The 17,819-nt window shown below is 42.3% G+C and overlaps 1 protein-coding gene across 1 annotated transcript in view; it reads right to left on the reverse strand.

Annotated features, from left to right (window-relative positions):
* Positions 1-3,188: 3,188 nt before the first annotated feature.
* The window catches only part of OVA1 (methionyl-tRNA synthetase / methionine-tRNA ligase / MetRS (cpMetRS)), a 79,760-nt gene continuing 65,129 nt past the window's right edge, over positions 3,189-17,819 (reverse strand). The window contains exons 8-12 of the mRNA XM_086789397.1: positions 8,781-8,961; positions 5,955-6,070; positions 5,608-5,763; positions 3,968-4,096; positions 3,189-3,791 (exon numbers count right to left, since the gene is read on the reverse strand). Of these exons, the coding sequence (XP_086645523.1) occupies positions 3,618-3,791; positions 3,968-4,096; positions 5,608-5,763; positions 5,955-6,070; positions 8,781-8,961 (756 nt within the window). The 3' untranslated portion in view covers positions 3,189-3,617. The remainder of the gene's footprint in view (positions 3,792-3,967; positions 4,097-5,607; positions 5,764-5,954; positions 6,071-8,780; positions 8,962-17,819) is intronic.

Below are 17,819 nucleotides of genomic sequence, written 5' to 3' on the forward strand. Positions count from 1 at the left end.
TTTTAAACCAATTATTTTTAAAAGCAAGTGAGCACTTATTTGCATGTGGTTTTTGGGCACAACTTATTTTTAGCATTAACACTACCCAACTTAAGCTTCCAAGAATATTATCTCCTTAGTAATGGATTAAACCATTAAATTCATTGTATTACATATAATAATGTTTAACATTGATGGGATGCTTTTTTACAAGATTAAATAGGGCATTTTTTATCCCATTAAGATAAACACCATAGAAGGATTGCATATATTATTGTATGTGGGATGGGTGGGTTGCCCATAAATACATGATCAATCAACATCCTATAGTTCTAATAGTTGTTCTCACACCACTCCCAATGCTATGTAGCGTTGAGTACAATCGTATACTTTAGATTGTCGTGGAGTGAAAGCTCTCAGCCAAACACCTTACATAAGTTATTGATCATTTCTTTATATTTTCAATGCTTAAAAACCACTATTAAACATTGCTAAGATTCAAGGTTGTAATATTAACACATAGGTGAATAGGTATCCATGTTCTTTATATGCCTTAAAAAGCACCTAACAAAACAACACACCAAATGCATCATCTTCTTTACACGTAAGATCATCATACAAAACAAAAAAAAAATGCATTATAGCAAAACATGAATAAAATATTAAATTCTAGTAGTGTAATTATATATACCTTGAGGATGAAGTTCATCCCATGAAGAGCTCCAGTGGATATCGATTGAAATAGCCCTTTAATCCTCAAGCAGCTCTTGAAACACACACACACACACACACACACACACACACACACACAAACACACAAACTAAAACCGCATACATAAAATGCCATCAATTGACTAAAACTACTTCTGGAGCACCCCCAAGCTAGAGGTTAGATCAACACCACAACCATGCTTATCATCCGAACCTCGATGTTTCATATCACTCGAGCACACTCTCTAAGTCCATAGCTAGAGTTATGACAAAGGTCTCACTTGGTCCTATTCCTAGGGAGTCCATGTGAGTGAGGAATAGGCACCTATAAGCCTATAACTCACATAAATTGGGTATGGGCTATAAATAAGGACACTTATTTGATTAGGCATACGTTTAGCATCATGTGACAAAGGTCTCACTTGGTCCTTATTCCTAGGGAGTCCATGTGAGTGAGGAATAGGCACCTATAAGCCTATAACTCACATAAATTGGGTATGGGCTATAAATAAGGACACTTATTTGATTAGGCATACGTTTAGCATCATGTGGCAAAGAGCAGGCCTATGCCGAATCTAGGCAAACACTTGGATTGGTGGACCCTTGTCGTATGGAACACAAGGGTTGAGGCTAGGGACAAAGCTTGTTTTGGGAGGTTTCTTTCTTATTGCAAACCTTTTAACCATGAGTTTCCTAGACCAATGGTTAGTGAATATTAAGGTGTCGTTGACTTTCTTACTCAATTAGTTGTTGTGGAAAGCAGTGTTTTTTTTAAGGACTCCTCCCAAAACATGTAGCCAAAGGTTGTGACTCCCCCATTTTGTGGCCCCTTCCAACATACCTCTTCTCCTTTTTAAGGCTCACTTTTCCATTTTTCTGATATAAATATATGTATACCCCTTTGTAAAAATCATATTTTTGGCAATATCGTATATACTTCCCAAAATATGTCCTCCAAATTTTTTGATAGTCGTTTTTAAATTTAGCCAAATAAAAAAACATTGTTGAAAATTTGACCTCGACATATTGAGCTTAGCTTAAAAACCAAGGTTGGTTCATTGGTATTTTTCATGATCTTGGAAGAATTCAGTAGTATGAAAACTAAGTAAACTTATAAATTTTATCCTTGATTCAATAGGCCTTTGAAAATAATCTTGTTTTAGTTAATAAACTCGTAAAGGCAATTTGCCTTAGCATGTTCAACAAGGATCAACATAGATTTTGGACATTTGCAAGTTAGTATTTGGAAACAAGATTATCCTAGACTCACTGAACAATTAAAAATACTAACCTGAATTGTAAGTTTGCTAACTATCCACATCACTTCAGTTATAGCAAGATGAAGTAATGATACATGGAAAAAGAAAGCCCTTGACCTAAAAAGTTTCACCGTATTCCAATATATGATTTTTTTGATATTATGATTTTCTTGGCTTGGTTCAGTTTGTTAGGCTAGTGTGGCTAACCAACAATTAGTAGCAGTGAAAAGATAGGAGCGTGGATGTCTATTGTTGGAAAAGTGTCAATTCTCTTAGGTGATACCCCCTAACTTCCTTTCTAGTAACTTCATGATCAGATGAAGAGAGAGTGTTTAGTTTAAAAAAGGACGAAGTATGGTATGACCTCAAAGGCCTAGTGAGACCTTGTTAAAAGAGGGAGTATGTTGTAACTTCTCCATTAGAGGATCTAGATTAACAAAAAGGGAATATATTGTGACCCGAAGGTCATAACAAGTTCAAAATAGTATGTGTCTAGGCTTATACCTAGGGATACCCAGATAGAGATGCAAGGAGTGATGACTTACTGGCATTTTAGGAGTGGATTGGTGTTTCAAAAAAACTTCTCCATTAATAAGTATAATTTCCTGCTTCATCTATTGACCACACCCTATACAAGAGAGTTATAGGCTCATTAGTGCGTTTAGTTATCGTCACGTGACGCCTTGGCCATGGCTCTCGTCCAATGGTATGGAACCCTCTGGTTTGGCAACGTGCATGGCTAGTCTCTAGCTCAAGAAAGCTCCGTAAGGAGCTATGGTCGGGTGGTGAGCCATCAACATTATATCTATGTGGTTTGTGTTCACATGTTTCTTATAAGAACTGCTTGAGAGTCAAGGATATGTTTCAAGGGGGGTTAGCTCGGAGGTTCTCTGGAAAGAGAGGTGGTGAGCCACCAGGGCTACATCAATGCAGTTTATGTTCGTATGTTCACCAACTCGGCATTATATATCTGTGGTTTGTGTTCATATGTTTATTATAGAAACTGCTTGAGAATCAAGGAGCTGTTTAAAAGCCTATCCTGGAGTTCATGTTTTACCAATGGCATGCAATCTCCTCTCACGTCTACTATCAAGCCATCCCTCCATCCTTACATACATGCATATATTACACACATAATACACAAACATATATGCCACACTTCCTTCCATCCAAGAAAGATTTACATATTCTTGGTCACATGATTTGCACAGCCATCTTGAAATGTCTTATCCTATTGTGAGACCTAATGAGAAAATTTGCCTTGTTATCTTGAAATATCATTTTCTAGTGATTGGAGCATACAAAGGTTTATGCACTTTCTGAAAGTTATGTATGTATGAGAGAACTGAATGACATCCTGTACTGTCGCATGCTAATTACCTTGTATAGCATTGTATCAACAAAAACGTTACCACACCTGTTCCACCATTTCCATACCTCTTCCTCTTTAATGAGACACCTTGTTGGTTTGTAAGCATACCCTCTGCAGAGCACCACACAGCCCTGCTCTTGTGATTGTCTTCACCCTTAACAGCTACAATGTGCACCAAAACAGTTAGCTACCCCTGCTGCTTACAATGGATTTGTCACCCTACCTAGCCCTCCAGTCTTCTTAAGGAACTTTACGGACTGTAATCTTGCAGCCTTCACATTGACTCCTGTAGAGTTTCAAATAGCCACAGACTTGGTTACTTCTTTTACTTTCTTCTTCTTCTTCTGTGGCAGGTTTTGAGCAGTAGGTGTTGAAGCTGCTCCCTCAGTTTCAAGTTCAATTCTTCTAAATACCGGCTGAGCTTCAGGCATGACTTGCCCCTCCTTCAGGCCCCCCCACCTAGTGTCTCCCTGCGTAATAAAAAACACCACAAGGAAATGTAATCAAGCACCAAGGCAACACAACGTTAAGCAGTCATAACAGCATGACCGCACGTTTCCAACCACATGACATATAAAAAACGGTTAACTTCAGACAGAATCCATTGCCATCAAAGAAGGGGCACATGATTATAAAGAAAACCGACCCATGACAATGATTCGAAATCTGTCTGAGAGTATCCAAGCTGCAGGTAGATCCTCAGACTCAGTTGTGGAGTCACTGGTGACAAGGCAACAGCTACAACTCGAACAGCTTCCAAGACAACGACAAGGTCCTGCAAAACATGAAATCATTAGCACAATATTCGAAAAACCTTTTGAAACACAAATCATCTTCTCAAAATGATGGGGGAATATGAAACTACTGTTTCATGACCTATTTGGTAGGTAAAACTTACTTGAAAGTAGTGTTGAAAATTGCAAGTACGTTCATGATAAGGGGAGACAAAGTAATCCAATTCCTCTATAATCCAAACACTCACACTCGCACGCATATATAAACATATATGTAATAGTTTCAAGGGATTCAACAATACCCTTGATCTTTAATGCATACTCATTGATGGACATGTTCTTCTTCTTCACCACTATATGTAGCTCTTGTTTTAGCAACTTCCTTGCCTTTATGTTTGTTTAGAACAAACATATGTAAGGTTTTTCTTAGTAAGGTTTTATTTTATTAAATATATGTATTTCCCTTGCAGCAGAACGTTGCTAACAGCAAATATGGAAAAAAAAAACATTTCGTATCGTCTTATTTTAGCAACTCAACGTTTGTCAACTGCATGCATAACTCCCTCTCTCGGGCAGGAGACCACCTCTCTCTCGTCATAGATGCCACGTTCCAAGCCGTCACATACACGGAGCATGTGTAGACATTGCCTCCCATGGTTAGCTTTGGAGTTCTCTAGACAGTTGGCAAAGGAGGATCATAGCAATTGTTGGTATGCATGCACCACCAATTGGTTCGAGTCACCTGTGGCTTTCAAATGAACCACCTCCCTCCCTTTGAGTACAGCCTGGACTCCCCCTTTCTCGATCTCACGGCAGGAGATTAACCGCATCATCTGCCTAGATCTAGCCCAGCTTCATATAGACTTGACATGGAACATCCCCGATCGAGCTTTCCCCGAAGCTCCAATCTTACACAGAGCATTCTTGAGGGTCACTAGGGACAGATCCCATTGAGAGGCCCAATTATCTTCACAGAGACAAGACCCATATGCCCTAATGATCGCCATTGGTCAACTCATGGTGTCGTCACATCGCCTTCGGATTGAGATGCGCCTGCGGGGCCCCCGGAGGCATCCCACGGAGAAGCTCTCACGGGTGCAGTAGGGGTGCTTTTCCATGATGAGACATCAGTCTCTCTCTCCCTCTCTCATGTGCGCCAGGGGAAAGGGTGAAGCTGTGCTGTAGAGGAGCTCCTCTCTCTCTCTCTCTCTCTCTCTCTCTCTCTCACACACACACACACACATACAGAGGAGGGCTTCACAAGGACGGGCAACATGGAGCTCGAGCCCAGAAATGTGGAAGGTGAGGGCTGAAGGTGGACGGTGAGGGTGCATGAAGGTTGAGGGCAAGGGTCAACTCATATGAATGAAACTATGCATTCATATACATGTATTTATATAAATGTGTGTAATGTATGTGGGTGTATATGCATGTGTATAAATGCATTGTTTGTTTGTTTGTGTGTGTGTGTGTGTGTGTGTGGCGCGCGCGTGACCGCATGCACATGCAAAATGATTACATTCATGAAAACATAGATAATATTCCTACGAACCTGAGCAGCATCATCTGCACTTGATCCACCCTTCTTGAAAAGGGACCAGGGAGCACGATCATCAAGGTACACATTACCAGTCGTTGCTATCAGGAGTATTGCTTCACATGCTGACGAGAAACGAAGAGAGGAGAAATCTTCCTTGGCTGTTTTTATCTGTTTTATACACCATTAAAAAACAAAAAAAGCATTCATCTATACAGAATCAACAAGCTTCAACACATGCACCACTCAAAGGACTTTAAAAGCATGCATAAGCTGCCATGAAACTGAGTGCTACTCTAACAGGGCTGCTAACCACCAATTTGCACTGAACTTGATGATGGCACTTGACTAAGAAGACTTACTGCTTCTGCTGCAGTTACCCTGACAGGATTGTCATTTGGCAAAGCCATAGAATCCACACTGATCCGCGAGTCACAATTTTTCTTAAGCAAGCCAAGTGTTCGATTCAAAAGGTTTCCTGAATCACAGCATATGAGGCATTAATATTCTCAACAGACAATAACATTACCTCAAAAGCAACTATCAAATAACAATGCAAGAAAGGCCGCTATTCCCCTGAATGTGCCACACACTTCTGCCCCCTCTTGACATTCTGTCCTCCTCCTGCCCACACATACGCACGCACACATACGTGCACGCGCACGCACGCATGCTATGAAAGACCCAAAGGATCTATGAGACCAAAAGTAGTACATGTGCTCTGTGAGTAGCTGTATGCCAACAAAACAAGAGGAAAACCCACTACCCAAAATACAGGACCCACCTACAGTGGAAACAACCCAACCAATCATGTGGTAATTTCATGAAGAGCCAGATACGTGGCCTAAGTGTCAAGCTTCCGTGGCAAATCTGCCCTTTTGTGCTAGAGTATGTCCCTAATCTGGAGCTGGCAAGAAGAGGGTCCAGATCTCAAGGCGCAAGGCCTGGGGGCATCTAGCTATAGAGAAAACTAGTGGGAACAGACATGTCTAATCTGTATTAAGTCAAGTTTGATCTCTTGGTGCAAGAGGTGCATCCACTGTCCAGGCTGTACTCTAAGGAGGGTGGAGACGGTTTATCTGAAGTCCGTGTGAATCAAGCCAACTGATGATGCAGAAGTACCAAGAGCTACTCTACCTCTCGTGTGCAAGTTGCTTGGAGGACTTAACTTAGGAGGCAACCTCAGTGAAGAATGTAGACACAATACATGCATGTTTTCTGCTTTTCAAGCCGGGGCCAATATGCAAAGGCTCAATATGCACCATGTTTATTGTCGAAGCCTGGGCTGAAGGAGACCCCTCCGCCTGATTTGCTTCTTGTTGATGCCGCTGCTATACTAAACATTCTGTCTTGTATAGCAGCCCAAGAGCCTTACAATAGTAACAGGTCACACCCCAGGCCTACCCTGCCCATAAAGACAATAAGGTGGCAGACCCGTATTCACTGGATTCATAGAATTACTTGATGTACTAGGATCACTGTGGGCTTGCTCCGCAGCTCACTACAAATAATGAACACGACCACTATAACGACAAGCCTCAATGGCATGAGTAGTGATTTGGCAAATTGCACAATAGGGTAGACTATGTAATGGGGGAGCCCAGGATCACGAGGGACTCACTACCGATCATGCTGACGATACCTTGGTGCCCCTACTAGCCTACATGTTCCATAGAGCGATTTGTGAAGGATTTCCACCCTTTTGGTCCGCTAACACCATCACCCCCATCCTCAAGGCCGGAGATCCACTTGATCCCAATAATTATAGGGCAATCATGATTGGCCACATAGGCCAAACTCTATGGATCGGTGCTAGAGGCGGAGCTCAGTTCATTTGCAAAGTGTCAAGGATGTAGAGCCTCAGGACAGGCAAGCTTTCGGAGGAGCTACTCTACCCGTGACCACATCTTCACGAGCCCACCTTCTAGGAGACATCTGACATGATTTGGAGCATCATCGCCCTCTCTGAGTCTGTCACCGGACGAGTGAGAGCCCCGTCATGTACATCGCAGGAGTTTTCCAGCACTATTGGGGTGAAACAGGGCTGCCCTCTATCACCCACTCTTTTTGGCCTCTACATTGATGAGATCTGGACCTTCATTGATAGATAGGCGGGGCTGGTCTCACACTAGCAGGCATATTGATGGAATGCAAGCTATACTTTGTGAAGGTGGCGGGCGGGCGGGCGGGCGGGCGGCAAGGTTGTTGGAAAAGAGAGGGGGGGGGAGAGAGAGAGAGAGAGAGAGAGAAATGAAAATGAAATGAAATGTTATATTAACGTCTTCAAAAGGCCATAATGACCTATGAGACCAAAATTTACATCATGGTGGATTTGATACAATGTCTGGATTAAAAAAACCCAGAAAATGAAAAATAAAGATGATACTACTGGCACCTAGAAAATGAAACTGGAAATGGAAGGTAAACAGAAACCCTTATAGGGTGTGAATATAGTGAGGGGGGGGGGGGGGGGGGGGGGGGGGGTACGCTATGGAGGTGAGTGGAATATAGTGAGGGGATACAATATCATGTGGGACAAAGGGGTACACTATGGAGGTGCCTCCATCTCATAATATGTGCCACATCGGACGCTGGCGGATCTCCTCAATATCCTCTGTGGTCAGCACCCTGACTGGGTGTCTCGCATGCCTCGCAAGAATAATCCGAATCCGCCGCTGCAACCTCCGTCTATGCTGGGATGCCCTCCTCCGTAGTCGTGGGCGTCTGGACCACCCAAGCTCAATCGCACGATCAATCAGTGTACCTCTGGTGTGGGCGGTATCCATGTCCAGAGAGAGAGAGAGAGTAGTCGCGCTAGGCCATGGCAGGCAGGTGGACAAGGTGCGGGCAAGAGGGCAGAGAGAGAGAGAGAGAGAGAGAGAAGGGGGGCTAGGGGAGGGGCACTTGTGCAAAGCACCGGCCAACCACTAGCTTTTAGGCTTTATATAGCTACACAAAGCACACATCTTAACTCACTTACTTTGCCTTTGATAGGTTAGGCTAAAGCAAAAGCTAGACAATTTTCAATCTGGCACAAGATTGAAAATTTTGATAGGTTAGGCTAAAGCAAAAGCTAGACAATTTTCAATCTGGCACAAGATTCTTGTACTTGTGACACAGTACTAAATGATAGAAAGTTTGCTTTTTTAGGTTCATTGAGAAAAGGCTTGGAATGTTAGTTCACTTACCAATCGTGTTTGCAAGGTGAGCATTGACAATATTGATAAAGCGCTCCTCAGAATAGTCTCCATCTCTCCCAAACTCAATCTCTTTAAGGAAATAATAGCGCACTGCATCTGAACCAAATTTGGTGACAAGATCCTTTGGTTCAATTGTGTTACCTAATGACTTCCCCATTTTCAAACCATCCTGCAAACATATTTTATTAGAAAAGATAAACAAGGTAAAACAGACGGGTCTCCCTTTCAAAATTGTTATAGTTCTTGAAACTACTTTGAAACACAAAACTGAAAATATACAGAGAAAAGGAAAGACTGTTGACCTAACCCCCTGTATATTACCAAATTCAATAAAGCTGAAGTAGTTACAAAGAATTCTTATAAATATCTTGAAAACTACGCTGCATACAAAGCTACCTATCAACATAGCAATACACTCTCGTGTACTCCTCTCCCAAATTGCTGAAATATACTCTAGTAGGAAGCCCTACACTAATTTGTCTTAAATGCTTGAGTTCAGGCTGAATCTGCTACTCTTCATAACTCGATCTTCTCTTTTTGTTGCCTGCTCCAAATGTGATGCTCATTTTTATTTATGCTGGATTTAATTGATTAAGAGATTTGACAACTAGATCCATGTAAAGGGATACCTGAGATGAAGAGATACTGTCCAATACAAACACACACACACACACACACAATTTTAGAATGGAAAGTTAATATTGAGAAAACTAGCTTATTTTAGAAGTGGTCAATATATATGCGAGATAAAAATGATTTACGGACACAGGAGGATATAAATGGCATACAAGATAAATTATCATAACTAGAGGTGGGCACGTATGTAATTTGAAATTGAAATCAAGAACATTATTCAAGCGGAAGAGTTAAAAATACAAATAACAAATAGTGATGCTCCTCTCATCTTATGTGTTCCATGATGAGATTCCATGGACAGTTTTGTATCACCCCAGTGAGATAGCTATGTTTTGTTTCTATTTTATTTTCTCTTCCATAGTCGGCCATTAGGCAAGAATTGGCCAGGACTAATAAAGCAATGCACAGCATTTAATGCTATTTTGTGCATTTTCATGTCCACAAGAACTGGAGGACAGTCCTTCCATGGACCGACGCTTTTGCCATATAAAATCCAAGCGCATCATTTCTCATAATTCATTCAAAGTTCAGCAAAGTACAAGTAGAAACCAAGTCATCCTACTCATTCCAGGCAAACATTGGAGCAACTCTTCAGCATTCAGCTAGCATATGTGCAATCCGCCAGCTATCTGGACTTGCATCAGTGACCCGCAGGGTCTTCTGTAGTGCCTCGGATTGGTGGATACTCAATCGACGTACAGTCTTCCTCGTCCTTGCATTGGACAGTCATATCGCTCGTTTCTCAGGCATTGTACAACATTCTCGAAAGAATAATATAGGCAAATACTCCTGCTTGCAGAGGGGGGGGGGGGGGGGGACGGGGGTATTTGGGACCCAATATTGTGTCGTCGACTTCACTCATTCTCTTCTCTCTCTCTATTCTTTGAATTGGATGCTAAAGATTCTCACCGTATAAAATTATAAAGAAGGCCATGTTGTGTGTTACCACAATCAACCTCAATGTATGTAACATAGGTATCAGAGCACCAAGTTGGTGACCTAACTCGGCTACCTAAAGAAGTGAGAGCATCCAGTGGATGGTAGTACTCCCAAAGAAGGCATCTCAAATCTGGCACATATGTTTTTTCAGCATGGAGGAACAAAGAAGAAGAGACGAAGATAGACGTAAAGTAGAGAACAAAGAAGAAGAGACGAAGATAGACGTGAATAAGAAAGAAATAAAGAAAAACAAAGACGTGAGAAGGAACAAAAGGATAAGAAAGCCACACGCAAATATGAGGAAGACCAGCGCCATCGAGAAACCACCGACCGAGAGTTTCAACAAAGACTCGACTGGAAGGCTATGCAAATCTAGCATCAGCAGACAATGGCACAGATTCTCCCCAAGACGACTCCGCATACCTCCTCCTCCACCACCATCATACGAACCTCTCTAAATTTTAGTAAGTATGATGGTAAGTGTGATCATGCTACTGTTATTCAATTTATTCATCAATTTGAAGCACATTTTTTTCCTTTAGCTAAAATTACAAATCCACAAGATAAAAGTCCATGTGGCAGCACCCCAACTCACCGGAGAGGCTGTTACTTGGTGGCAGGATTGATCACAACTTCACACAGACCCCATCACAGGCAAATTCCAATTTGATTGGACTACCTTCGTGGCTAACCTCAAAGCCTGTTTTCTTCCACCACAGTACATGACCAATCTTGAGGACAAGTTTTACAAACTCACTCAGGGTGGTTCCCCTATTTTGACCTATTCCAACAAGGTCATTACAATGGCCCAGCAGTTGGGCATATCCGAAGAAGATAAACTCAAGTAGTTCATTCGAGGTTGACACTAACATTAGGTACCCAGTTAGGAATTTCAAGCCTCAGACTTGCGCACGAGCACTGACCCTTGCTCAGAATCAGGAACTCATGTTGAACGCGGGTAAGCCCAAGCAGGTACGGTCTACCCCTAAGCCCCAACAGCAATCATCTACCCCTAAGCCCCAACAGCAATCATGATAAGGGGCTCAGAACAACAAAGACCAAAAGGATCAAAAAAAAAATTCTCAAGGTCAATCGGACTATAAGAAGGATTCTATGCCCAAGAAGACTCCTGAGGAAAAAGCTAAGAAAAGGCATCTAGGCATGGTTGTGGGCTGGCGCACAGAAAGTGCATGGGTGCTGCAGGCAGCTAAAGCATGAGCCAAAGCCGAAGGCGGGGCTGGTGCAAGGTGAATCTAGCGAAGCGAAGGCACAATCACGGGTAGCAAAGCAAAGCAAGTAGTGCTGGCTGGCTGCAAAACGTTGGGGAAAAAGCAAGTGCAAAGCAAGGCAAGCGGACAGCACGCGCGGGCCTATAGCAGGCAGGCGGACAAGTATGGAGAGAGGGATTGAGAGAAGGCGGTGTTGGTCAGGCAACATTGAAGGCTGGCAAGAAGGTGTGGGATGGCTGAATTGCAAGGTTAGAAGGGACATTGAGGAGGCGTAGAGAGAAAGGGCACTTAGAGAAATGGGGCACCTGGATTATTGGAGAGCTTGCCCTATGAGCTATGAGGCAGGCCTGGGAAAAGAAGCACTGTAAACAGTGAAGAGAAGGAGATGCTTGACCATGTGCTGCGTACTACAAACAGCAAGGGAAAGAGGCTCCTAGCCACTGGACATGACCGACTTAAACGAATCATGACAAGAAACGACTGACTACAGAGAAGCACGGAAAGAAATGCTTGGTCATCGTTGAAGCAAGTGGTGGCAGCAACATAGCAAGCACGAAGCATAGCCATGGACAGATCAAGAGGCAGAGAGTTTCTTTTTGCATAGATCAAGTGGAGTGCAGAGTGCACAAGAAGGACATGTAAATTGGAGGCTCATAGAGGACAATGGGACAAAGAGGAGCTGTGAGCGGCTGTGAATAGAGGGTCATGGAAGATTTGGATCTTCACGGAAGACTTGGTGACTCTTCACTGAATACAAGACCGAGGGTAGTACTCTAACGACCAAGTTTTCCTCACTCTTCCTCTCTCAATCAATTCACCAAGGTTTTAATTGTGCTGAATCACGCTATCTTTCTCTCTCCTCGTGAGAGTTCATCATCACCACGGCCCCTTGTAATATGCAGCGGAATTATGCGTAATGAAGAATCCTGTCACACAATGTCTCACACCACCTTCTTTATCCTGAGTTTCGCGAGTCTTCAGCAATCCACTATATCACTTCAAACTTTAAGATATGAGAGAGAGAGAGAGAGAGAGAGAGAGAGAGAGAGAGAGAAATAGATCTGTACACCTTATTGGGTCCCAAATTACCCACTGAAGGGCCCCCTCCTATTGCTAGGAATATTTGCTTTATTATCTTTAAAGACAATGAATAAGGATTGACTTTGGACTGCAGATAAGCCAAATGCAAAACCATTGAAAGACCAAGAGTCGGGCTGAACTGTACACAGGTGTAGAAGCACCAATGATGACCGATCTCAAGCCTATGCACTCTTCCAATGGAATGTAGGAAGCCTGCAAATCTCAAGCTGAGAGAAGGGGCTGATTGGGACTGTTCTAGGCTGTGTGTATATGCTGAAAATGAATGAACGAATATGTTTTATGAAGTGCTTCTACCAGCTGAATGCTGTTGATGCTGCATTTTGATGATGTAGGGCTGAATGCTTCATGCGTTGATGCTCCTTGTGCTAAAGGAAAATGATAGACTCCAATGATTACGAGATGGAATGAATGATGCAAGGCTGAGCTATTTATATGCTTCTCATGTGCTGGTTGGCTGGCTGAAAGCTGGCCGATTGGTACACGACTTGCATAAATGGATAATGTTGGAAATAATATAGTAAAAATGCCTAATAAATGGTGTAAAAAATGCTATAAAATATGGTAAAAATACTGGATGATATTCAGGGCTTCTGCAATGGTCTAGGTGGTCTATGTGCATATGAGATGAATGATATGCAATATGCAACCATGCTTTGATGTAAACCGTAAGGCTTCTACTGACTTTATATGCATGAATAATTCTCTCCAAGTGAGTTAAGGGACTTGACTGACTCACTAAGACTAAGGAATGACCTACGTAGCTTGTGCCTGACATATCATGGACGGAGGATTACAATGGGGTCACTGCGTACGACAAATATCAAATCCTAAAGGGTTCTACTACTGTCTCGTGTTGCACTGATGATGAGCCATCTTGTCACCATGCACTACAATGCAGAGTGCATGTGACACCTCTTAATACAAATTCTTGCTTAGCTCTGCTTGTGGGACACATGCACATATGATAGAAAAAACCTTCTTTCAATCAACCCTGAAATTCCTAAATCACCACATAGTTTTGTGATTTACAATGGAGTTGTTGCTTAAGTACTTGTGGGGTTTGGTAAACAATTGTTGTGTGGCAACTTGTGAGTATCTAAGACAATCTAGTGCTACAAATCTTTGTCAGAATTTTAAGTGGGAGTAGATGAGACTCACCCACTCACTAGCGAAGATCTCTGGGAGTGGAACGGTTGACAGTTATCTGCTCCACCACACAACCATTGAAAATGTTGAGTAGCTAGTTGGTGAGGAATCAATTATTAACCTTCTGCTATAATTAGGGATGGGAATACATAAAACTCACCCACTCACTGGTAGGGAGTTTAATTGATTAGCGTGACAAGTTGGCAAATTATTGTTGCACGTATGCTTTTAGTTTCTTGTGGTTGGCATTTTGTCTTATTCCATTTAAGTGAAAAAATCTTAGTGGTATCATGTTTGTGCATTCAATGTCCTGATTTACTTCACACTAGCATCTGACAGTGGATCTGTCAAGCTTCTACATGGCTTCACGCAGGTCTCTTCAAAGCCGTGAGCCTCATGGCTCCCAGCCTCCTTGGTGTTACCTCCGAGGTGAGTTCTCTATCCTTGAACTTCTCGTTTTGTGTGAGCTTCATATCTCCCGGTCTCCTTACTCTTGCTCCCGAGGTGTGTTTCTCATGCTTTCAGATCCACATTGAATCGTTGGGTTCATCCCCTCATATTTCTACTTGTCAAAAGTTGAGAGGTGGAGTTGTGTCTTCACCTCTCAATCTCCTCAGTGTGGCTCTAGGGGTGTAAGCCTCACAAGCGTGAACCTCACAAGCGTGAGCCTCACGGACGTGAAGCTTCACGGAGTTTACCAAGTGTATATTCAAAGGAGCTTCACAATTACACTCACCTTTATAGCAACCACTTGAGCTTCACACACATCCACAATTGAATCCATTAACACATTGATCTAGTCACATAAATCTAGCCTCGATTGGTTTAAGACTACTCAGGTTTAAGACTACTCAGGTTTAAGAAGTAGAATTCGGTCACTCCACTCTTATATATACACTTATTTTGTCATGTCCAACATCTATACGCATTCACTTACATCTATACACATTCACGCGCACTCACCTTCTTACACAATCACAATTCCTTGGAAGAGTGGAGTGGATGCTACGTTGGTTATCATTTATTCATCTTCAAAATCATTATCAAGTTTTCACTTTGTGATGCTCTCAAGTTTTCACTTTGTATTGTGAACATAGATAAGTTGAATAGTGAAATTATAATACTCAATTTGGTAAGTGATAATCTAATGTTGTGTGCTATGTTGTAATTGATAATTGTGTGGTATGATTTCCTATCCCAAAGAAACACACTTGCACAAGCATCTAAATTTGCTACACTTCACACAAGTATTCACATCGAAGACACCAAAAAATTTTTAAAGAGCATTTAAGAAACCCAAAAAAAAAAAAAGAGAGAGAATCAAAACAAACAAAAAAGTGACATACAAAGAAGCATTATAGAAGCGAATACGAGCAAGAAAACTTAAACATTATCTAAGGAATCTTCATAGTGGAACGTGAAGCTACACTTTCATCCCCTCGAATCTTCTTTGTAAAAATCTGAGATTAAGCTTAAGAAGACTCTCTTGATTAAAAGAAGACGTCTTTGTGAGGAGATTGACAGTATACACTTATAATCAAGGAAGATAGTGGTGTCAGTCATTACTAACCCTCTGTATGAAGATAGTGAGAGTGAGGTTGCCTCACGTGCTCCCACGGCAAGTAGCGGGACAAGAATTGAACAATTCCTAACCCAACATCTCCTCAGAAACCCTTGCTTTGACCTTGATAGCTTATCATCAACAAGCAAGGATTTCACAGAACCTCCAACGGCTATGAATCGGCTTATCAATGATTTCTACTTAGCTAACTGTAGTCTAGATTTACCCCCTGCATCAAGAAGAACAAACCCACTCTCAAGTGAGAAAACGGTAATCAAGGGGCTTTTGTGCCGATTGGGTCGATTTGCATGTAGGCACTCGCATTTGATGCTTTGGGCAATGTGTTGATGCCTGTCAAGCACTCAATGTGCCTGTAAATCAAGGGGCTTTCATGTATTGGATGTATATGTGGCCAGGGGGAAGCATCACGAAGACTTTTATGCCTTGAATCCTCAGAAATCAGCTTGCAGTCAAGGGGCTTTTGCCCAATTTTTGTTCCGGACTGTTGTGTGCAATGTTCGGGACTGTAAAAGTCTGATTTTCACTCATTTGGACAGCCAGGAGAGCATTTATTGCTACTGTACCTGCTGGTACAAATTTGGTACGGCTTTGTACAAGTTTTGGCATGGCTGCACATTGATTTGAGTGACAAAAAGGCTCAATTTCAGCTGCTGTACTTTCCGGTACAGATTTGGTACATCATTGGTGAGCACTTGGTACTGTTGTACAGTACTTTGGAAGGAAAACAGAGCACATTTAAGGTGCTGTCTTGAATCTGCAGCAACCAGATTTTGGTGATTTCATCACATACAGTGGGAGTAGAGTTGCATTTGTGCTTCCGCAGTGGGAGATAAACTTTGGGAGAACAACTGTGAGCACTTTGTGTGCTTTTGGTGCAGTGTTTACACATTTTGCAGGGAGTCAGGCATTGACAGGTTGCATATTGCTATGGCAACCACAGGTGAGAGCTCTTCATTGCTTCACATCAAGAAGCTTGAAGGCTCACATAACTATGAGATTTGGCAAACCCAGTGCTATAATGTGTTGCTCCAGAAGAAGCAGCACAAGCCTATCAAAGAAAGGGGTGTAATGTCCGCTTCTCTTACTGCTGAAGAGTGGGAAGATATGGATGAGCTGGCAAGATCTACTATCATGTTGTCTATGTCAGACTCTTTACTTTTCAGCATTCGTGAAGAGAAGACAGCTTGGGGAATGTGGCAAAGATTGCAGGACTTGTATGCCCAGCAAAGTGCCTCAAGCAAAGTGTATTGGTTGAAGAAACTCATAGGTCTTCAGATGAAGGAAGGGGCTTCTATGACAGCCCATCTAAATGAGTTTAATGGTATTGTCAGCCAAGTTATAAATCAAAAGTTGGCAATGGACGATGAGTTCAAAGCCACTTTTCTCTTATGCACTTTGCCAGAGAGTTGGGACACATTCAGGACAGCCACTAGCAATTCGAATGCTATGCTGTCATATGCAGATGTTGAGGGTGCTCTTCTTCAAGAAGAGATGAACAGGAAAAACAACTCTGTTGGAAAGTCAAATGCAATGAATGCACGTGGGAGATCCCAGCAAAGGGGTAAAAGCCAAGAACGGGGAAGGAGCAAGTCCCGCTCCAAAAAGGACTTGGAATGCCATTATTGTGGCAAGAAGGGACACATCAAAAAGCAATGCTACAAATGGAAAAATGATCAAAAGAAAAAGGGAAAAGGCAAAGACAAAGACAAAGATGAAGCCAAAGATGTAAAGCCAAAGGGCAAAAGTGGAGTCAAGATTGAAGAAATCAATGTGTCACATGCAGGTGACAGTGAGGATGAGGTCCTATTCACGTCTTCACTTGATGCCCATTCACTTCTTACAAGAGATGGTCATGGTATGCACTCATGGATCATTGATTCAGGTGCCTCCTTTCATGTCACAGGTTGCAGAGACTTGTTTGTCAGGTATACTGCTGGCAATGAAGGAGTAGTTTATTTGGGTGATAACCATGCATGCAAGATTCTTGGCAGAGGTGATGTGAGGCTTGTGTTTTCAGATGGCTCACAGCTTATGCTCCATGATGTCAGGCATGTGCCTGAGATCAAGAAGAATCTGCTTTCTACTGGACAGCTTGATGATGCTGATTATGTTACCACATTTGGTCGTGGAAAGTGAAAAATTAGTAAGGGCTCACTGGTTGTTGCCAGAGGCTCTAAGGTGGACACTCTTTACTTCATGCATGCAGGTGTTTGTCACCATGCTAATGTAAATGCAACCGAGCTGCCGGAAATCTCTATGTGGCATAGCCGGTTGGGACACACGAGTGTCAAAGGAATGGAGCAATTGTCTCGTTTGGGTTACTTGCCTTCTCTAAAGTTTTCAAGTTTTCAGTTTTGTGAGCATTGTATATATGGCAGGCAACTCCAGTGCCCC

The sequence above is a fragment of the Cibotium barometz genome, chromosome 53, assembly GCF_041138505.1.
Source record: "Cibotium barometz isolate CiBa-2024 chromosome 53, ASM4113850v1, whole genome shotgun sequence".
Taxonomy (NCBI): domain Eukaryota; kingdom Viridiplantae; phylum Streptophyta; class Polypodiopsida; order Cyatheales; family Cibotiaceae; genus Cibotium; species Cibotium barometz.